General features: G+C 33.2%; 1 protein-coding gene across 2 annotated transcripts; it reads right to left on the bottom strand.

Moving 5' to 3' along the window:
- Positions 1-7,684: 7,684 nt before the first annotated feature.
- On the bottom strand, positions 7,685-23,638 carry LOC101747219 (protein disulfide-isomerase A5). Of its 2 annotated transcripts, XM_021350459.3 has the most exons (13): positions 23,386-23,638; positions 22,585-22,829; positions 22,297-22,504; positions 19,852-19,980; positions 19,234-19,334; positions 18,504-18,655; positions 16,129-16,259; positions 14,887-15,048; positions 14,129-14,270; positions 13,285-13,487; positions 12,131-12,308; positions 9,870-10,111; positions 7,685-7,970 (listed from the first exon to the last, which is right to left on the bottom strand). In XM_021350459.3, the coding sequence occupies exons 1-13, from the start codon at positions 23,407-23,409 to the stop codon at positions 7,893-7,895; spliced, it is 1,995 nt and encodes a 664-aa protein (XP_021206134.1). In that variant the 5' UTR covers positions 23,410-23,638; the 3' UTR covers positions 7,685-7,892. The 2 variants fall into 2 exon arrangements, with proteins under 2 accessions (XP_021206134.1, XP_037867845.1); XM_038011917.2 differs by lacking the exons at positions 12,131-12,308; positions 13,285-13,487.
- Positions 23,639-23,717: the final 79 nt, after the last annotated feature.

Raw genomic sequence — 23,717 nt, 5'->3', positions numbered from 1 at the left:
ATAATTTGCGTAATCACTGGTGGTAGGACCTCTTGGGAGTCCGCACGGGTAGGTACCACCACCCCGCCTATTTCCGCCGTGAAGCAGTAATGCGTTTCGGTTCGAAGGGTGGAGTAGCCGTTGTAACTATACTGAGACCTTAGAACTTATATCTCAAGGTGGGTGGCGCATTTACGTTGTAGATGTCTATGGGCTCCAGTAACCACTTAACACCAGGTGGGCTGTGAGCTCGTCCACCGATCTAAGCAATAAAAAAAAAAAAAATTGTATGAAACACAAAAAGAAGGTCACATAACAATCTTCATTCCAGTGCCTAATATGTGTCTTTTCTAATGAAGGAAACTGTAATATAAGGCATGCCACGTTTTAAGTACTCATTTGAAAAAACTTTTTTATAAAGTAGACGAAAATAAAAAAAAAATTGGAGATAAACATGCTTTAGAATATAATATAATAGTTTTTATAGAACACTCATCATTTAGCTGTTACTAGAACTCATGGACCACGAGATTTGGATAGAAACTAGAGTCTACATTACGGACATTATAATGTTAATTATTTTTGTTATTGCATACATTGGTGGATGAGCTCACGGCCCAGCTGGTGATTAGTGGTTACCGGAGCCCACAGACATCAACAACGTAAATGCCGCCATTCACCTTGATACATAAGTTCTAAGTCTCAGTTTTATTGTACAACGCCCGCCTCACCCTTCAAACCGAGACGCATTACAAGCAGCAATAATGGCAGAAATAAGCAGGGTGGTGGTACCTACTCGTGATCATACGCCTTCCTTACCACCAGTAAACCTGTCTGCCACCCTCCCTAAAAGGTGAATTTGATAACAATTGTTTTTGTAATAAAAGCTTTATCTTCCCGGCGGATACATTCAGGATAATTAATGGTTATTACTCTAGAGAGCTCACTACACGATTTTTTCCGTAATAAAAATAATCATTTATAAAAATGGTACCTGCATCATACCACATCGTAACCGCAAGCCTAACGTATACACCGGGCGTCTTAACAATTTCGTCACGGAAAGATTATTTAAAAAAAAGAGAGTTACTAACTAATTATTTATTTGCATATAATATATTTCATAATTACAGTTTTAATATGAAGTTGGAGTGAAGTTCAAATATGCATTTAATTTACATACGATGTAAAATTACGACGGCTTTAATTAATAAAAGTTTCATTTAAACTATCACGGTTGGGTTTCGTAATAAAATATATGCCAACTTCAATTAGTCAAAATTAAAAAAAGTTCGAGTCTTATGAAAAAAAACAATAACGAATGAATATTATGTTTTTCGCCATTTTTTTAACTTCGAAATTATTCTTAATGAATAGTAATTGCTTTCGAGGTAAATCAATTAAATGTATTTATTACACCACACAGGAACTGCTCGTGTATTACAATGTATATAGATATCTTTTTTTTATTAACAGCCGTAAGACAACTGCTTCCCAATTAATATTACATCACCGTAGAACTCTTCAAACAAACCCGTTGGATTTACTATTAACTAGGTCGACCCAGTCATTACGCTTTAGCCGTTTGTTAAAATCGAAAGTCATCAATTCTTACGCTTCGTATCTCTTCAAATACACTCGTGTGAACTATCGTTTTGTTCTTGCATTAATATAATTGTGTCGTCATGTTTGAGTTTTTATTTAAAACCATTCGGAATATGTGTAGCAATGATATGGATACTTATCCGTTTCCGCTTCACTCAGGGCCCTGCCCTAAAATGATACCTTCCGGCGAAGCAATCTGAGAACAAATATGTACCTAGATCGCTTTTACTGTGCGGTTTTCCTTAGCTGTTTTATTGCATATAATGTTCACCATATTCGTGACGTTTCTTAGAAAATATCAATACAGAACTACTTATGTACCTACTTATACTCGGATATGGTATTTTAAGAAAATACATATATACTAACATGAATATTTGACAGGACAAACTCTACACCAAAAGTACAACGTCAGATCTTCTTTTTTTTCTTTTCAAAATATTTTTTAAGCTATTTCATGCATTCATAGTTCATGTGTAATTTTTTTGGACTTAACTATTATTTTACAACATTTACAACACCGAAAAACTAGAAAATTTAAATAAGATTAAAATTCAGGCCTGCGGTACTGTGGGCGCTATGTACATAATAATATGTAGATTCATATGTATTTAGTCTAGTAACTGCTCAACACGAGGGGTTCGACAAACTTGTATTCCCGCTCTAAAAGCAAAAGCGCGCTAAATTTAAACATCGCTTACGTGATTGACGTAATGTAGCACTGGAATTACTCGTACAATTAATCTACGGCATCTCTTTCATAACACCATATAATTTGAGACCTTAAACGATATTAATGGATGAAATTTAAATAAACGTAAAACGCGTTTATATTCGGTTCACGTAGGTTCACGTGCTTACTCGCGCCTAACGCTCGCTTTTATGGGACTCAGGACTAGATAAATAGGGTGAGTTCGTCACACCATTTACGTCAACCAAGTTACAGCAGTCACGCAGTGTTGGTTGTAGTTTAATCGTGCTTGTTTGCGGTGACTGAGCGCTGACCGAGTTGAGCTAACGGACAGTATCGACGAGTGTATTTCGGCAGCTCAGCAATTGTCTAAGATTTCAAAGGAACACACGCCCTCATTCTATACAATAGTTTTAAAATTGTTCGAAATTCGTGTTCCTATATGCTCCGGTAATCAATTAATATCAAGGCTCGTTGGTGCCCCAGCCAATTATGCCAATAACACACAAAACAAATTTACAGAACGTGTAAAACAAGCCTGATGGTTAACGGAAGCCATAAACGTCACGAGAACGCCACCTTGCACTTTGCTTGACACATGCCTAGTTGAAGTCCCGATTATATTGTGTACAGCTGTCCCGCTGTTAAAACCAGAAATATTTTTCGAAAATATTCGCGCCAGAAATTTTTTTTATAATACTAGCCAATCGCTCCGACTTAGCACGCATGTTCTAAAAGTGCGTTATATTAAAGAATATATGTTTATTTATGAATAATTTTTTATAACTTTTTATAAGCATTATTTAAGGATCTTTAAAATATATTTTTATGCTTTATCCTTCAAAGGTAACAAACTTCTAATATAAATGCTCAATTCCCTAAAACTAGGAATAATGTCAATACCTATAGGCCAACACTTATTTCTAACCAGAAGCAGGTATAAGAAATCTCGTGCTTCTTACTTTGAAAATGTGAGACTTGTGTTCATTCTTTTAAAATCTCTTTCAAAACAAGTAATTATATTACATATGTCTAAATTATGGCATATTGAGATGGCCATAATAAATTTCACAACTTTTCAGAAACCCATACCATCTTCCAAACATAAAAAAAATGTATGCTTACAGTTTGATCTACTTCGTTTGAACTTAGAATAAATTGTGCTAAAAGTGTAGCTTTGATTTATTTATTTATTTATTTAATCTAGAACAAATTAACAGGATAATAACGGGATTAACAGGACATGATAATAAGGACCTAGTAAATATTTTTAACAGTTATCGAATATTCATGCAATAATTTAGTAGATATTACATAAAATCTATACTACAAAATTGCTAATCCCTAGTGAACAGTATCGAAACACTGTACATTTCGCATTTATTTTACGTATTCGAGGAAAGTTTTTAACAAACATAACATCTCAGAACATTATGTAAAATATCCAAGCTTTGATATGACCCAATGACAATTAAACAATCGATCGATAGACTAACCACGTACGACGTAAATCAAAGGTTATAAAATATTTGTTCCAGTACCGAATAACTGAGTGTACGTAATTACATTTCTTATGGTTACACTCATAATCACAACCAGATATTTTAACAGCAACAAAAAGAGGCCAAGAGGCTAGTGTGCTGTGATGTAACTGAACGCTCGATTCAATACTTGAATGGAATACTAATATTTCGACTAACATTGTTGATTTGCGACTCCGACTAACAGTATCACGATGCTTGTATTCTAGATTCCCTGTGATAGTCATTGCATAAAAATTGTTTTTTTTTGTCGTTTATTCGGGTTAACCAATTCACGATTTATCACAGTGTTTTGGATTCAGTGGCCTAGGTTTCTCTTGTTACAGGTACATATTACTTTCTGGTAACCATAACACACGATATAATATTACCTTAGACTTTTGAATATTTGATTATTTTTTTCAATTACAAGTATTGATTTAGAACCAAAATTTGATTAAGTCGTTTTATAATATACGAAATTAAGATTAAAAGAATTGAGATCGAAAATAAGTGGCAAACTCTGCTTTATTTTAAGCACTTATTTTATAGTTTTAAGGATTTACTAGTAAGCATTGTTTACCTAGAAATAAATCTAGTCTATCGTCGTTCGTCTTTTATGATATTTTTTTATTGCCTGGATGGGGGGCCGAGCTCACAGCCCACCTGGTGTTAAGTGGTTACTGGAGCCCATAGACATCCACAACGTAAATGCGCCACCCACCTTGAGATATAAGTTTGAAGGTCTCAAGTATACGAGTAGTTACAACGGCTGCCCCACTCTTCATACCGAAACGCATTACTGCTTCACGGCAGAAATAGGCAGGGTGGTGGTACCCACCCGCGCGGACTCACAAGAGGTCCTACCACCAGTAATTACGCAAATTATAATTTTGCGGGTTTCATTTTTATTACACGATGTTGTTCCTTCACCATGGAAGTCAATCGTGAACATTTGTCGAGTACATATTTCATTAGAAAAATTGGTACCCGCCTGAGATTCGAACACCGGTGCATCGCTCAACACGAATGCACCGGACGTCTTATCTGTTAGGCCACGACGACTTCACCACCTGGTGTTAAGTGATTACTGTAGCCCATAAACATCAACAACGTAAATGCGCCACCCACCTTGAGATATAAGTTCTAAGGTATCAGTATAGTTACAACGGCTACTCCACCCTTCAAACCGAAACACATTACTGCTTCACGGCAGAAATATGCGGGGTGGTGTTACCTACCCGTGCGGACTCACAAGAGGTCCTACCACCAGTAAATTGTGAGTTAGATTCAAACACGATCGTAACGGACAAAAGACAAAATAATCTTGGAGAAATAACCCCATTAATAATAGGACTTAAACAATTACCTAAAATTTTTATTATTTACTTGTAATTTTTATTTGTTTATTTATTATTAATCTATCATTTTAAAAGAAACTACATGATGTATGATAAAACAAAAATTCCATAGGTATAGCATGTAGGCAATTCGACGTTTTTTCAGGCGCTCAAGCTTCACAAAAATACAAACAGAAGTTCATTGTCATTGAACGAATACAAAGTACAAATAAGAACAATAAACACGAACACAATAACATTATAACCCAACGATTTAATTTTAAATGTGACGTGCCCTAGTTTACACGATTTTCACTCTTATGACCGGTTAATATAACAAAAATTCGGTCTGTTAAAAAACGGTCATCTGAACAACGAAGCATCAGATTTGAAATATCTTCGTGTTTATAACAGAAATAATTATACGACTTCGGTTACGTGAGTACGTTCACTTTTATTTTTAGAGAGGAAATATCCGCTGTGTGTGTCTAAGTTATGCAACATCGCCCTGTGCCCACTCAACGTGTGACCCCTGTGATCATTGCATTTCATCTGTGACTTGCTTGTTACATATTGTTTGAATGTTTATCTAGTATTCGTATGAGGAAAAATAAAAAATACTAATTCGTTTTAACATTTGAGCTCTGTGAATTGTGATAATAATATGAGGTAGGTTTTACTATAGAATATGGGTGAGGTTGGATCAGTATTTCTACCACAAATAAATTATCTGTTGCAATTATATTCAATATTAAATGTAATATGTTTTTTTCAATTTTAATTTTAGTTTGTATAAAAAGGGTTTTATCAATTTGCTTAAGCTCTACAATGATTAATATACACCGCTGCATTATAATTATTGTTAGGTATCTTATTGAAGCACAATAATGGAGGCTTTGCTGCTCTCTGTTAGATAAATACATAAATCGTCTTTTCGATAGAGAGCCTCTGCGCTTATGCATAGCGTGTTTTAAAGCATCATTTTTGTATTTATTAAAACAAAATTCGAAATCAGCAGCGTCTTGAATGTGCTTTTGGCAGTGCGGAAATCCATGAACATCGTTAACCATGATTACGTATGTACGGGCGTACGCTCGTTTGCCTTTGGTGGGAACCAGAAAAAATTAAATTAGGAATAGTACTTGGCAGTAATACACTTTCTTGTCCTTTTCATTTGCACAGGCTTGTACCGTTGTTCACAATTTTTTATTTAAGTATTTTAAGTTTTTTTTTATTTGGTTCACCCTGCTTCGATTGTTACCATAGCAACACTATCATATAATATGTAAAGGACTAGATCTCTTAACGGCGAATATTTTATAGATAACTCGATATTACCTCTTGTAAAGGTACGAGTAATAGGCAGATATCCTGCGAATTGATTCGAATAGAAGAAACAACTGGATGTAATTATTTTCTTGACTAATAAGTCAAGTTAGTGGTAGTATATAATAATATCGACTTATCACACTACTTTTCTCATTTCCTCCGATTCAATTAAAACTAAATTTCAAGAATTTAACGACTTTAAAATTTATAAATTATCATGAACTAAAATGTGAATCTTAAAAGTGTAATTTAAGTCGTAAAGCACTGATATATATATGATAAACAGTGCGTAAATACTAGCACTAGCCTCGTACTTTTCTTCTGAAAGGGTTGTAATATAATTATTTTAATTTGAAGTCCTGTATTTAAAAATAATTTAAGTATTTACGTGCATAAACAGTAGGCAATTTTATTGACAAGAAACATGTTGATGTTCGAATATTATAAATGTCTCGTAACGAGAGGCCGTATCGTAGTAGAAAGCCACGGACAGTGCACTTCTAAAGCCAGGAAGTAAGGAAATCGTTTGTTACCTCAACCCGTTCCGAAAACTAGTATACTTACTCTCCTTCGCTCGCTTACGTTATTATACGTTATTCCACGGAGAACGTCGCTTATTATTGTGTTAACTGGCCGATGGGTGTGGATAAACATACGTTCACCACAAACGGACCTATACTTAAAATAATTATGATTATTTAGACGCCCACAGTAAAATCTTTCTCGTTACGTTAGAATTATTTGAAGTTATTCGAAATTTTACGTGTATCGTAATAATTTTATTATTATAATAAAACATGTAGTCTTGTATGGCTTATTTTTTGCGACGATTTGATTTTGTGTTAAAGTTGCAACAAACTTTACAAACGAACCAAAGCTACGTAACTATTGCCTATTAAGTGCGGAATTAAAACAAAATCGCTCTTCACACATTTCAACATACTAATATTTAGAAATAGAGTTGTTGTTCAACTCGTTTTTTTATGACTTTTGTAAATCGATCGATTCTAATTACATGAATGTATTTTAGAACCACCTTCAAATCCAAACCTTTAGTGCTAGGATTCGGTTTCTACCCCGTAACACTTCTCTTACACAAATTTCGGACCATGAAACTATTAATTGGTATTTACCTAGTCATCATTGTCACATATGTCGATGGGCCAGAAGTCCATGTTAAAAGTGCTAACAAAGTAGAGGGATCAAATAAAACACTGACAAATGTATAAACCAATATATTAATCAAAGCTTTATGATTACAAAACAATCTTTTACGATCAAAAACATTAGGATAATCGTTAAACTGACTTTCCATTTCTCAGAGCCATAATCAGCGACTCCAAATTTTACAATTTCAGACAGACAATTTGATGAGGACATAAAAATCTTCATAAGGTTTCATTTTCAGGTCAGAAAATAGATATACTTTTAAAAAATATGAAGATAATCAAAATCAAAATTGTCAGCAAAGAATTGAATTAATTTTAATTTGGAAGCCCAAGTTACCTAAAAAAGAACAAAGATTTATAAAAATTTAACAAGGTATAATTTTAGGAGCAAGCATTATTGTCTTTTGATTCTGCTACCAAGAATTTTAACAACATATAAAATAATTATATTTTCTAAATTTAGTCCACCGAACGTATGTAAGTAGAGTTCAATTTTGTATTATTAATAGATCATATAATATTAATAGAGGTTTGTTGTACTTAAAATTTCAAATAAGCGTTTGAAACATGAATGGAGGTTGAAAGATTTGATTAAAGTATATTTTACATTAAATTTACGAATGAGTAATAACAGACTCAAAATAGCAACAAAACCAAAACATACATTATTGAGGTGATTCATTTATGTATAGACAATATTGAATTTAGACTCGATATGTTGAATTTATACAAAATTTTGTAAATTCATCACATTATTATTCTCTCATTAAATTCATTCCATGCTCGTATTATGAAACTACTCTTGTGTTACACAACAATTCAAACTTTTCATTAAAACTGCGTTGTTTTAGATAGTTTTCTTTGGAAATGTCGAAATTAGAATCAAGAAAAATTTTAATTGTTTACTTTAGAAGTTGGAACAAATCCGATAAAGCCTATATTGTCGTGTACTCATTGAAAACAAAATTTTAATGAACTATTCGTAGGTCATCCGATGCTTGAAAACACGGTAAATACTCAGTGATGGATTTACCCTTAGGCCCCGTGAGGCCCACAGGACGGCAGGGTTTGAGAGACAGCAAAATTTAAAAAATGCTAAAATTTCAGAGACGAAATCAACATAAAGACAGTCAGTCTCCTTTGAAAATGAGTTCTGATAATTTTTTATAAAAAAATATAAATTGATATTAAATTAAAATTTTTTTTTTTTTTATTTTGGAAAATTATTCTAACATTAAGAGCGGTGCGGGCCTGGGGGTTTAAGCCTAAATCTATCACTAGTAAATACTAGCAACAAACTTCTCGCTATCAATACATTTCACTAAGTTAAATCTGCTACTACTAAATATTAAGTACAAGGAATGTGTTCATACACTAGCATACATTAATTACAGTGGCAGTTTAGAATTACAGTATTGTCATTAAGTTAGTTTCATTACACTTTATAAATAGTTTGATCGCATACAATACACAGATGTAAAAAGATATTTAATATTACGTATATATAATATTATTTTTATACTATGAATAGGTGCATTACAAAAAGTGAATTAGAAAGATATCCGATATGTATAAACTAAATTTACTACGTTCTATCGATACAGTAATATTGCTATAAAAATATACTTCATATAACACAAATATACCATTTCAAAACTCATTATTGTTCAATTAACAAGTGCAATTTGAGCCCTAAGAAATAAAAGACAAATCTATTAACGATTTTCCGCTTAATTAACTCAATTATGCACCAATTAATGTTTATACAAGAAGACAAAAAAATTATCGAATACGTTACTATTTTACGTTAATGATTTGTATATTATATATTAAAAAAAAGAAGATCGAAATCGATAAGCTCTATCATGTGATAAACGTCACGTCCACAAATATTGCTTACATATAATTAACTACCGTGGAAACGTGACCAGCACCCAATATTTGCTATAAATATAATTAAAAAAAGTACAAAAAATAATGACGACGGTGGACCTAAAGTGATCTGTGATACAATTCATAATCAGTATATAGAAAGAAAAAAACAATTAAAAACTGACTATAGAAAACTATAGTGATATTTTTAGTTACATGATGATGGTGATAGGTTATTATACTAATACCGCATTTTTTTCGCAATTGTAAACCAAAACACTTAAGGCCCACCATCAGAAATGCAATCGATACGTATCATTCACGTTGACTAATTAAGTTTTCATGATCACAGTTCGTCTTTAACCTCGGCGTGCCTCTTGCAGAATTTGAGCAAGTCTTCTGTGGACCGATCTCCGTCGTAGTCGGTCACGTATTTTCCGGCCGCAAACAGTTTGAACGTGGGCAGAGTTTGTATGCCTGCGAAGTCAGCCGCTTTCGGATTTTCAGCCGCTTCTAAAGCGACCGCTTTCACCGGTACATTTTCCGTCTTAAGCGCTGTAGCGAGTCTGCTGAAGGCCGGCTTCGCTGTCACGCAGTGGCTGCACCCTGAAATTAAATTTTCATTTTAATTTCTTTCCACATTTTCTTTTTGCCATTGATGAAGTGACCAGTAGATGACAAGAGACAAAGCGCTTTTTCGCATTAAAAATGTACAATTTCCAAAAATATTCGAAATTGAGTTAATAATATGCGGAATCATTTGGTACCACCAGTATTTTTCTCATAAATACTGTCAAAAGAACGTAGTTTGGTTTTAGTTTTTTTTTTTTTAGTTTAACTAATATGTTTTGACTACTATTGACAAAATTAATACATAATTTTATCTTACTTTAAAAGACATAATGTAACTGGTAAAAAATAAAAAGTAAATGTTGCCAAGATGATTAATATGAAAAATATAACATGTTGAACCTATAAAACCACCACTATTTACTCTGCACTACCTTTGGTTGACTGGTAGAGAATGCCTTAGGCATTAAGTCCGCCAATGTAAATTTTACATGAAGTGTAATAAATAAAATAAATAAAATAAAACACTCTCCTGTAAAATTAGCAAGTTTTGGGATTATACAGTTTTAATGCGATAAGACGAAAGGCTAGTCGTAATGCGAGTCCGACTGACCACTTTACAACCTATTTCAGTCGCGAACCAATTATTCATTCTCATTTCAGTCGCGAACCAATTATTCATTCTCATTTCAGTCGCGAACCAATTATTCATTCTCATTTCAGTCGCGAACCAATTATCCGTTCTCATTTCGGGCGTGAACCAATTATCCGTTCAGGTTTTAAAACACAAGCAAGTTAACACGAATCAAACTGATAATACATTTGTGTTCCTTCCTGCAAGCATTAACGATATTAGATTACACTTAACTAAGGCCAGTTGTCTAAACCAACAAAAGATGTTACGTGTCGAAATTAACGACTGGCGCGGTGTTGATTTTTAATAATCAATTTCGTCACCCATTGTGTCAATGTCGGAAGTCCAGAAACAATAGCGGACAAACAACAATGAGAAAAAAAATCACACGACAATTAGCCTTTCCACTAATATGCATTCACAAATCTCCCATGAATAATTAGATAAAACTTTTGTAGACATCCTTCCGTTCGAAGACTTGTGGTCATCGGAACTATATTACTAACTAGTTGTAACTTGAAATTATATTTTCAACAAATCATTTAAGCTGTGGCTCTGGTGTGTTAATTCAATAAATTCGTTTAATACATATCTAGGGGGTCAAATGCTATTTGGACATTTCGCTCCGTTTATATATATATATATATAAATGAATTGCTGTTAGTTAGTCTCGCTAAACCACGATAACGGCCGGACCGATTTGGCTAATTTTGGTCTTGAATTATTTGTGGAAGTCTAGAGAAGATTTAAAAGGTAGATAAATATGAAAATGCTCGGAATTAAATAAAAATAACAATTTTGTTTTTCCTTTGATTGATTGAAAAATTTAGGTCTTTTATTTATCGATTGAGGCACTACGAAGTCTGCCGGGTCAGCTAGTACGCGATATTTATCTTCGTCATTAAAGGTGCGTTTTATTTGTCATAAGCATCAACAGTTCGATGTTTTTAACTGAACTTCAATTAAGTTTATTGAATTCAAATAGCTGAAGAATATTTTTCGTTATATTTTTTCTAAATTTTAAACTTTAAATGGATCTATTGCTGCTAAAATGTCGTTTAAACCAAATAGCCTTTCATCCCTTGATATATTTTATTTTTATTTAATTATGAAATCGAACTGACAGGCCGACTGGTTTAAGTTAAATCGTTACAACAACAACGACCGTGTACATCAAACTTTGAATACCATCGCCCACCTTGAGACATGAGGCAATAATAATAACATCAATACCATCGACTGTAGGAAAACGGGTGTACCACACTCCTAACAAAAAAAAAATATTGCCTAATGTAAGACATTGGTAGCGTGTGCTAAACACGTTAATATTAGATTTTATATTTTCGCTTATCGCCGCAAATTCCGACAGTGCTGTAATATCGCATTGTTATAATACAAACAAACGACGCCAATATTCTTACATGTAGCATAGAACATGACAATCGTGGGCGTGGGCACAGATATTATCTTCTCAAAGTCATCGTCGAAGGCCAATAAGACGTTAGCACCGAAACCCGCGTCCTGGGTTGTCTTGGGGGCCTTTTGTGAAGTCTGCTTAGTCCCCATTTGATTGTGTATAAACGAAACAAAGTCGCCTTCCTGAAACAAAAACAAAACATGTAAAAACGCGCCTATTCCAAAGCAGGCTAAAATTATTTCTATTATTCGTATGTTTAGTCTGGTTAGTTAAGTTAATTTTATTAGGTTTAGTCGGTAGTCGGTTTTAAGGGGCGAGTGCCTAGCACGTCTTTTTCAAAGCGTTGTCTCCTGCGAGGTATTGGGAGAGGTGGAGGACCTTAGTCCTCCTCGTTTCCCTCAGGAGGTGCTGGAGTACGATATAACCCGATCTAGATTAATATTGTTTGTCTTAAATATTATTTGTCTATAGTGTAATCTTGGCGAAATCTGTGATTAAAGAAGTATAATAATAGTCTTCGACAATAAAACCATAATAATGTTCAAAACTAAAATTTCAATTAAATATAGTCGAATTTTGACTACAGCGGGACCACTATTAATGAGAAATAGCTGCGCCCGCGACAAAATACTATTTTATATTAAAACATAAAAATCATAAGAAGATTCAGAAATCTAACAGGTGCGCTGATCACTCGTAAGGTTCTTAGACTCCCTCCATTATATTTATTCATTAACACTTCAAAACAAAAGTGTAACGCATTAATTCAACTATTGTACAGTTTTACTATTCGCACTCCTATCTTTCAAGAGTTGTCAAGCTGTGTTGTAAATACACTTTTGTTTTGTAGGGTCTCGTAAAGAAAATGTTGCACATTCATAACTTTTCTTTATAAGAACATACACGCTCTCTGCGCTCTGATATATTTAAGAAATACAACAATTTACAACAAAGATGATAAAATAGCAAAAAGTAATAATATAACATTTGCACCTACATGTGTAGACAACGTGTAAACTACATGTCTAACTCGCAATCTAGAATTTTCTGAACACCTCCATTCATCTCATATGATATGTAAAGCCCTCACGATTAGCAACATCCATCAACCCTTCTTAATTCAAATTACTAAAATAATAACATCTCAACACAAGTTACCTTCTGGCCTCCCGTGTAGTCCTTAACCGCTTTATCAAAGTAACTAAAATACTTAATGGTCGGGTAGCCCTTGACGTTGTAGTTAGCGCACAAATCCTGATGTAGAGTACAATCGACAGCTCCAAAAGCAACCATCAGTTCATCGGCAAACTGTTCCGCCGCCTTAACGAATTCAGGCTTGGTGCTTTTGCAGTGGCCGCACCCTACAAAGAAAAAAAAGACAAGCAAATATACACAATATTCACAACACAAATTTACTCGAAGTATGTATAAACGGCCTCAAGCCAACGATTTTACAATACAAAAATAGCACGTTAAGATCTGGAATGTCAGATTTCTTCAATAAATTTATTGACTCATAGTTTCGCGTTAAGGCTGTCAACCAATCCAACTGAAATTACAATATGAAGACAAATATTATATTATATTAGATAGAGTTCAATTATAATAATCGATCCGAAGAAAGAAATATCTTGCCATGCCATTTCTTAAGCGCAATTCAATATGATTCGATATTAAAAAAACTATGAGTAGTCACACAATGATTACTTACTTGAATCACTTTGATATTTAGTTAATAAAATTGTCTACATCCACTTTTATGTCGCAACGTATGAAAACGCATTAAAAAAACTCATCAGATTCGGATAAACATTGGATTACTAACAAATAAAAAAAAGCATATGGAGATCAGGCTACTTGATCAAGATACTTGGCCATCGACGCCTCACTCTTTAAATAATCAATTTTAAATTTAGTATAATGAATTAAGTAAATATTTTGGTATTTTTCGTTAGATGTATAGAAATCTTGTCGAAGTGTGATTATTGAATTAGAAACTAACATGGCGCGTAGAACATGACAATGCTGTGTTTGATTTTCCGGAGTGTGTTTCTGAAAGTCGAGGAGTCGAGGTGGCGCACGGGAGACTCTTCCTCGGACCATGGCTTTTCTGGTGGTGGGGGTGGGGGTGGCTCTTGCGGGTCCTGTAAAAAAAAATTTCAAACGAAACCTTGAGAACTAGACAAGATAAATCAACATAGAAAAGTAAATAGATGCCTTAAAAAATTTTTTTTAATGCATAGACGGGCGGTGAAACTCCATGTGGTTACTGGAGTCTACAGACATCAGAACGTAAATTCCGCATCACAATGAGATGTAAGTCTCAATCTTATATGATGGGTGTCTAATCATTTAACCCAGTACATGTGACCGCTTTGTAGCTAAAATAGACAGATGGTGGTGGTACGTGACAGTGCGGCCAATAACACTGCTTCTGGTAAAAAAAAATTATATATTGAAGAACTAATGAAGTGTAATCAATAACTGTTGACTTATTTATGAAATGAAACTAGCGTACTCCCAATGATCGAAATTCGACCATAATTACGTACGCTTGAGACTGCGTTTTCGCTGTTGTTTAATTATTTGACATTTTGAGAGAAAAACACTGAAAAATTCCAGAAATTTCTTAATTTTTAAAATAAAGTTCTTCAATAGCTCATATCCAGAAAAAAATGTTCAGTGGCCAAAGAAAAAAATGGCACTCAACTGTCTCGTCTTTGCCCTGTATATATACATATTATATGTTAGATATCTAACCTTGATAAAACTAATAATCTGGTCTTCTTGTCGGGCATGTCCAGCGTCGAACTTAAATTCGCCTTTATTAAAATATTTCAGAGTCGGATATCCCTTGACACCAAATCTCGACGCTAAATCTGGCTCCTTTGTAGCATCGACAGCTGCTAATATTCCGTTAATCTGTTATAACATATAGTTAATTAGTTAGTATCGCCTTTTACTACAAATGGCAACCTTCTATAGATGTACATTTAATTGAAACCATATATTACTATATTATATTACTACAGATATATTATATTGCTAAAGAGATATACTATATTACTACAGAATATTACTATATAATATAGTAATAATAACCTGTTTTCAATTCTCACTTGTTTATTCATCTACTGAAAGCTATAAAGACATTCTAACTTTGTGAAAATATTCTATCAAATAATTAATTCTATTAAAAAAAATATGGCAGTCCGCATAGAACACAAACAAATAAACACAATAATCATTTTTGTATCATTGATATATGTATAGCCTTGTATTTTTAGCAACATTACATTATCTAAAAATTTCAAATACTGATTTGCACAGAACTGCTTAGTCTTGATTACCTGATATACAATAATTATAAATTATATTTATAGATTTCGATGTCCTCCTCAAAAGAGACAAAGCCTTCCATGGCTTATTGGAAAAATGTGTATTTTATAATTAACAATACTGATTCGCTTTATTTCTGATTTTACGGTATATATCGGTTTAATCTGATGCGAGCGATAAACTACAGTAGATTGATGGGAATACAAACTAGATTTAGAATAGGAATAGCTCTGGGATGTCACAAACTTTTGTGGAGTTGTTAGATTAAACTTTGTTGAACTGAAAATTACTTCTATTTAGTGTATAAGAATATTAAATAGTTTAATTTAGTCTTCAAAGTTTTGTAACTCATTAAAGATATTAAAAAGATAATTATCTAAAGTTAGGTACATACCTAACAACTAAATAGTGCCAACCCTATGGAAAAACTCTATTTTCTACATACGTAACCTGATTCACCCCAATGCCAAGTGCATATTTCGTAATGAAGTATGTATAACAACGCATTGTATATAAAAATTTAAGCCTCCGGAACCATTTTAATCTCAATTTTATTGGTATTACCCTAAGAAAAACCATTAAAAATTTGTGTTGGATTTGGAAAGGGTCCTGATTCCCCCCAATCTACGGTACATCAGCCTCTTGGTGTACATACATACATACCTTTTCAGTCTTTATCTTTGTGGCCGCTTTTTCGAACTCTGGTTTAATACGTTTGCAGTGTCCACACCAGGGCGCGTAGAATACGACCAGTGCGTGTTCCGCCTTTGCTAGAATAGCGTCAAAACTGTCCCCTGGGAAAAGAATAATAATAATATCACCCGCTTTAATAGCTATTTACGTGCAATGCGATACAATAATAATTATAGGATACCAATACCGAAAATGTATGTAAGCCAGTTTGTGGTAAGAACTTTTTTTAGCACGACATTTATTTTTTTTCGAATTTTTTTGTTTTATCTGTGTTTTACCAATTGTTGTGTTTGTTTACCTAATTTGTTTACTTAATATTTCTCTGGAAGTTTGGGAGTTTTTAGATTTTGTCTTTTATTTATTACCCCACACACATACGTCGGTCATAAGCATTTTTATTTACTGTTCGACATTGGATTTCCAAATAAAGGTACTTCATTTAGCGTTATTAAAAAGTATCAGTATCTAGTTAGTATATAGTACCTCGTTTAGTTGGAAGCCTATACGATATGTTTTATTTTATATATAGCTTTCGTTCTCCAATAGATTTCCCTTACTGATTGTTCTTGCTCGAAGAACGCAATATCACAAAAAGTAGGTACGGGAGATAATTGACAGAGCGGTTTTTGGCTAAACTTTCCTTTATCGTCCATCGATTTGAAATTTAATTTTTTGTAGATAGATAATCATCATCATCATCATCATGGTCGGTTACTCTTGGCACAGCAGTCGTGTTCATGTGGATCCTTGTTTATTAAAGCCTTGACAACTGTTCTCCCTAGTTCGCGAACTGAGGTTTGATTTTTTGTAGATAGTACTCATAAATAGAAAGCTTTTTGCAAAATTTCAAGTTTCGGTTTACGAGATATAATTTTTTTCCATACAAATTCCATTACATAGAAAATCGTCTATGTAGACGTCAAAGTTGACGTTTCACGTTCCATTCGCGGCAGAAGTGTATTTTATTCAATTTTATGTCATGTTTTTAACCTAAATATATTTTACTATTTTAATATACATACAATAAATAGTGCTATTCTAACCTAAAAACATTAACCATGGATATCTTCATAATCATGGGGTTGTGCGGGGTGGGGATGGTACAGGGGTAAGCCCTTACCCCCTCCTTCATCGCCTCATAAATCGATGGCCCATAAAGGAAAGTTTAACCCGGTTTTTTTCTTACTACTACGTTACAAGATACGTTTCTTTGCTATTCTATACATGTTATGTTAATAAAAATTTCGGGAGTTACCTTTAAAAAAATTCTGATATATCAATTGAAGAAAACGCATCGTTAACGATAAAAAACTATCATAATGGTTCCAAAAATAAAATTCCTAAACTCACGAAATTTATTTATACTCGAGTCACATTGACAAGAATAATTATTTTACGTATATGTCAATTTGTTTTTTTATCATGTTATTAGTTCATTCTCAATGTCAAGAAGATTACATTAAAGTTTCTACTCGTCTTTTTCACTAGCCTTTTTTCTCATGAAAAGCACGCCTTACTGACAGCATGACAGTGATAACAGTGACCTTTACAAAAAAATATAATTTGAGTAATTACTGGTGGTAGGACCTCTTGCGAGTCCGCGCGGGTAGGAACCACCGCCCTGCCTATTTCTGCCGTGAAGCAGTAATGCGTTTCGGTTTGAAGGGTGGGGCAGCCGTTGTAACTATACTGAGATCTTAGAACTTATATCTGAAGATGGGTGGCGCATTTACCTTGTAAATGTCTATGGGCTTCAGTAACCACTTAACACCAAGTGGGTTGTGAGCTCGTCCACACATAGAAAGCAATAAAAAAAAAAAAGTTTAAATATTTATTTTAGCAATGGGGGATGACTAAGTTTTTCTTGTTTCTTGTTTTATCTTTTTTAAACTTCGAAATACATGTATAAGCTAAAGAGTTGAAATATTAATATAATAAACTGAAATTTTATAAGCTGATATAAACCTAAGTTAGCAATCTTGAAAGTCTAGAAGTAGTTGTGATAGTAGTGTAATATTTTTGCACAAAAGGCAAAAAAATCTATGTATGTAGTAGGTACACAGATAACGAACGGCTTTTGCATAAATAGATCCGACCTTGTTTCGGATGTCGAATATTTAGAACATAATAATTTAACTAATTCAAAAGGAGTAAAATTCTTTTTATGTAGTTAAATTATCTGTAAATGAAAAATAAATGATCGCTTCGATATTAATTCGTTTTATTTCATATTTTTATTGCTCGCTACGTAACACGTTTCGTGACTAATGTTTATTTTTATTAGTATGTTTATGTTCGTTTTGAAGCACGATTGACAATGATATGAAAGTATTCGTTTTACTAACCATTTAAATGCACCACATCAGTGTCACGAGCCCAGCTTTCATCAACAACGTCTTTCTTTTTCTGTTTCGGCTGAGCTACGGGATCTCTCATAAACTCGACTATGGCTTGCCTTTTGTTTTCACCATTATATGGAAAGCGAAACTGGCCCCTCCTGGAGCAATGTAAAACAATAAGAATAATAGGGAAACACTGTTTTTGACGGTAGGCAGCGGCTTGGCTTTGCCCCTGGCATTGCTCAAGTCCGTGGGCGACGGTAACCACTCACCATCGGGTGGGCCGTATGCTCGTCTGCCTACAAGGGCAATACAAAAACATGATGAATGACATTATGTAGAAACTTTTAGTATGCTACAAGCAATATCTGTTTAAACTTGATTTCACTAGTCAATTACATGTTAAATTACTGCTAGGAAAACCATTATCTTAATATTGTACACATTTTCGTATATTCAGATGAGCCCATTCTGATGTGTGTCTCACTATCTACGACAGTAGCCAGACAGTAATATTCTTTAAAAACCCACGAAGCTGAAAATTATGTAAGCCTCTATTACTAGGGATCGATATGTAGCATGTTATTCCATTCCCAAAAGTCCAGGTAAGAAAATTACAGGCACATCACTCTTTTGAATCATGTGTATCAGCTGTTCCGTGAATGGTCTAACACAACAATTTGATGGCTTTAATCATTGCGCTGTATAATATTATATGATGATTTCAAATACTCACTCAAAATACAACAGAGTAGGAAACCCAGTTATATTATACAACTGTCTTATTTTAGAATTTCCAGGCTTAGCTACATCAATTGCAGCTAAAATTGACTCGCCCTGGAAAAAGGTTTCCTTACTTAAATTACTTACTTAAATTATTTTAAAACCCTTAATAACACCTGTATATAGGATCATAGGTCAATACTACATCAAAAACTAAAAATATAGAAAATATACCAAGTAGTTTTGCCCCAAAAGAAATTATAGAATAGAGAACCTTTCCACAGAACATTTCTCTTTTTCTCTTTCACTTCAAAATATCGATCTCGATTTCTATATCAAGTTACATGATAAGGACTCTAATCTCTCTCCCTCTCTAAGAAATCAAATGGAGTTTCAACAATAGCTACAGAAAGCTTCTGTGATCCATCTTCGATCTTCCAGACTAACTTGTTGGCATCAAAGTATTATATTTTTATAAGTATCCACAATAATAGCCAAGTTTCATGACAAAGGAACATTTTGAAGTTGAATTGAAAATTGAAAGGTATTTATTGTAGATAACTTGTCATACATATTGTAATTAAAATAATATTATGTTAATGAATTGTATTAATCTAATATTCTAACATACCTTGAGATCCCCAGCTGCCTCAACATAATCAGGTTTCATTGATTTACAGTACCCACACCAAGGAGCATAAAACATTATCATAGATCTCTTGTGTGAACCAGGACCTTTCTTCAAGAATTTCACAATGGCCTAGAACAAAAAGTAAACTTTGTGCAAATAAATTAACAGAATTTTGATATCTATCTAATTTACACAGAGCAATTGACTGGTGGGCATTTAGTTTAGTAAAATAATAAGTGGAACTTTTGTAATCTAATGGTTTTTTCATTTAAAGCTGCAAGGGAGAGTTAGCTGATTCATAAAGTTTTTCACAAATATATTAAGATGTGGCAATGTTGTTTTTATATACTGGCATGGGTTATTCAGTTTCTTACTTGATGCCTTTTATTGGTTACATATCATGGTATGTCAACAAGATAATGTATAGTCAAACCCGTTTTGTGTTTTGAGCAGTGTTACTCCCCATTAGGTTTAAACACGAGTATGGGCAACTAAATATTTTCTATTTACATGTGAAATATGTTTTAGCAAAAGATATGTCTGCAATGAAAGTCGATGCGGTCAGGTATATTTATATGAGTTGATGAGTTTCAGAATAATGTTATGTGAACTCCTGAAAACGATCTTAGGACTACAATCGCCACTAACAATAAATCAATGTTCCAAAGAGTTGAAGAATTTGGCACTGTCCTTTTGTTTTCGTTTTATGTTTCAGTGAACATAATCAAAATTTTGGATGGCCTAGTCCATTTACATTAGTAAGGCAAATTTTCCGTGTTTGTCTAGTGTCTGAGATTAATATATTTCTTATCAATATGTGCTTACGCCATTTACAGTATCATCAGAGCGCAACATATTATAAGCTTATGACTTAATCAAATTCTTGTTTGTAAAGTGGGTCCTAAAAATTAGTAGGATGTGGTATTATAAGCATTCATGCATATTCGTTAGCTCTGGACATTCCATTTAACAATTCTTCAAGAACTGCATTTGTCAGTTTTATCCAGACTATTCCAGCGTCTTATGTATGAGTAGGTGAGGTCACAAGCTCAACCTGAGAGAATTTGCTATGACTAGTCCTAACAAAAACAGTACTTTGTAGGATCTACCACTTGATCGATACACAGTACCCACATCATGACCACTGAGAAGATGTGGCAAGAAACTCATTGTGTTGTGTCTATGGGTTAGTTTGTTCGTCGAACACTTTGTCGTAATAAATAAATTAGATGAGGGCATAAACAACAAATTTAGAATAGTGATAGGTAGTTGCTGTATCGTTTTGTTGTGTTTCACTAATATCTTCTAAATACATCTTAGCAATAGTCATTTTAATACTATTCAATGTATTTATTCGCATTCCATCGTTTAATTTAATTCACCAGTCTAGTTTGAACATACCTGCATCACCAAAATTAAGTTTTACAAAACTCCCTTTGCCTGAAATCTTTTGATTTCATAGCCTTAAACAAAATAATTTTTGATAACACAAACTATTCATTTTACTGTTATTATTTGATTAATTTAAATTAAAGGTGTAGGGGAATGATACTCCGCCCCGCTTAGCTTACTATGCATTTATAGTAATGAGCAACATAAGTTAGTCAGTCAGTGGTCAACGTGCAGCGATCCATCGCGGTTGCTGATGCGAAAAGACATGTAATAATAGTAAGTGTTTTATTGACCACTCAGGTGAGGTTAATAAGCCTTTAACATTACAAAACCTCACAAAGGTATTGTTTATTAAATTAATTAAATGAATAGTTAATAAAATATGTCAATTTGATTAAGTAATGAAAACAGCTAATTTACTTGTAGTCAATTTTATGTAGAAAATAGTTTTAACAAAGCTTTTCATTATTTATATATTTTATGAGGCTCTTTCAGGGAATATAATGACTAGAGAATTTTTCTAAATGTAGGGCTAATGTCTCAAAATCATGACATCACATCAACTAATGAATCAAAATCATCAAATTATTGCATTCTACAATGAAAATGGTGTAAATTGTTTAAACTAGCGACCCGCCCTCTCTTCGCTTCGGAAACATTAAATTTTATTATAGATAGTTGAGTCCCGCGATGTTACCCGCAGTTATTGTCGTACCGCGGATGACGCCGCGGGGCGAAGCTAGTTTAAAAAAGTAGCTTAAGTTACACCTTATATCATCAGCTACCTGTCAGTGAAAGTCCTGTCGAAATCGGTCCAGCCGTTCCAGAGATTAGCCGGAACAAATAGACAGACAGACAGACAGACAAAAATTGTAAAAAATGTTATTTTGGTGTATGTACCGTATATATATTCATATGCATGTAGTAAAAAGCGGTTATTTCAATATTACGAACAGACACTCCAATTTTATTTATATGTATAGATGAAGTGATAAAAATTCGCCATGGTATAACTATGATATGGCATTAGCAATAATTAATAGTTCCAGTTACCTCTCCATCAAGAAGGTGATAAATATCAACAGCTGTAGGATCCTCTTCCCAAGGCAAGTCTCCAGTAGGATCTCGCAGGAAATTGCACATTGAACTGACAGATTCACTTCTGTCATAATCCTTATTGAAGTCTCCGTCTTTATAGTGTTTTAAAATGAATGGCTTTTCTGGTGATACTTTCAACTTCTTACATAGTTTTTTGTTGTCACTGAAATAATTTTTGTGTCTTATTAGTTTACAAACTCATTTAAATCAATTGATTCTTAAAGTAGTGTTTTAAATAATTACCTGTTGTTACAATCAATCAAAATTAACGTAGCTTGCCCTCTCATTGTATCAGCAGTTTCTTTAAATACCTCTACCATATTATGTGCCTTTTTCATTTCATTGACAAATAAAACTAAAACATTGGTTTTAGTTCTAAGTATCTTTTTAAAATCTTTTATGTCACTTATATCTGATAAAACTGCAGTCTTCTGCTTCTTAGTTTCAACTGAAGATAACACTAGTGATATGGTCATCAATGTGAGCACCTAGAAAGATTTTTTTTTATGAAATAGGGTAGTAGTAGGTTAAATGTTGCATTCAAAACTCAATAGGCTTACTAAATATGCATTCTACAGTAAGCCTATTTAAAGAATACTAAGAATTAATTTGAGTAACTTCACAATGACATAATTTAATCTTAGCATTTCATTCTATTGCGTTTTGCCTAAGCTCTTAATGCTTCGAATAATGTAAGGCAGTGAGTTATTTAAGTCTACCTTACACTATATCAGATACCAATTCTCGGAATTTGTTTTATTTCAACTTTTGTGATCATTAACAGTTTACTATGCTAGTAAGGGGAGCTTTATTAATGAAGAGTATCTAAAATAGTTCGCGAAAGATATGAGTTTAACATAAATGAGTTGGTTAATGAGTACATCAATGTACAACAAATGAAGCATTAATCTTATTTTTAAATGCTAATGGTTTTACCATATTTTTTTTTACTTTACTTTACTTTTTTAGAAATTAATTAGGGTGTGTCCAAAATTAAAAGTTATAATTACAGAATGGCTTAATTGAAATTTTGATTTGACTTACCGTCCAATGCATTTTACTGACCATGATGTTGGCCGACTAATGAACTTATAACAGATATAAAGAATTATAAGTACGGTTTGAAAACATCAGATAATAAACGAGTATCATTAAATTTTTATTTCGTTTACTTTTTTTAAATATGAGTTAAAGAAAATCATTAAAAATATAATTCTAACTTTTGTCTAGTACTAACTACCTACAATAAACCTAAATACGGTACACACATAGAGTACACATCACTGTCTATGAACCATAGATAGTAGATAGACCACAGTATTTTTTGTTGAAGTATGTAAAGCAATTGGTTTTATCTTTTTTTTCCTACATATGCT

The sequence above is a fragment of the Bombyx mori genome, chromosome 1, assembly GCF_030269925.1.
Source record: "Bombyx mori chromosome 1, ASM3026992v2".
NCBI classification, from domain to species: Eukaryota; Metazoa; Arthropoda; class Insecta; order Lepidoptera; family Bombycidae; genus Bombyx; species Bombyx mori.
The sequence above is the reverse complement of the archived record's forward strand: the minus strand, read 5'-3'. Positions and strand labels throughout refer to the sequence as shown.

What these genes read in the sequence shown, in the direction of transcription:
- LOC101747219 (XM_021350459.3), bottom strand. Translation starts at nt 23,409, where the DNA reads ATGGTCAGTAAAATGCATTGGACG. An exon ending in TTGATTGATTGTAACAACAG is followed by an intron (nt 22,505 to 22,584) that starts GTAATTATTTAA and finishes AAATTATTTCAG; the next exon opens with TGACAACAAAAAACTATGTA. An exon ending in AGGCAGCTGGGGATCTCAAG is followed by an intron (nt 19,335 to 19,851) that starts GTATGTTAGAAT and finishes ACCTTTTTCCAG; the next exon opens with GGCGAGTCAATTTTAGCTGC.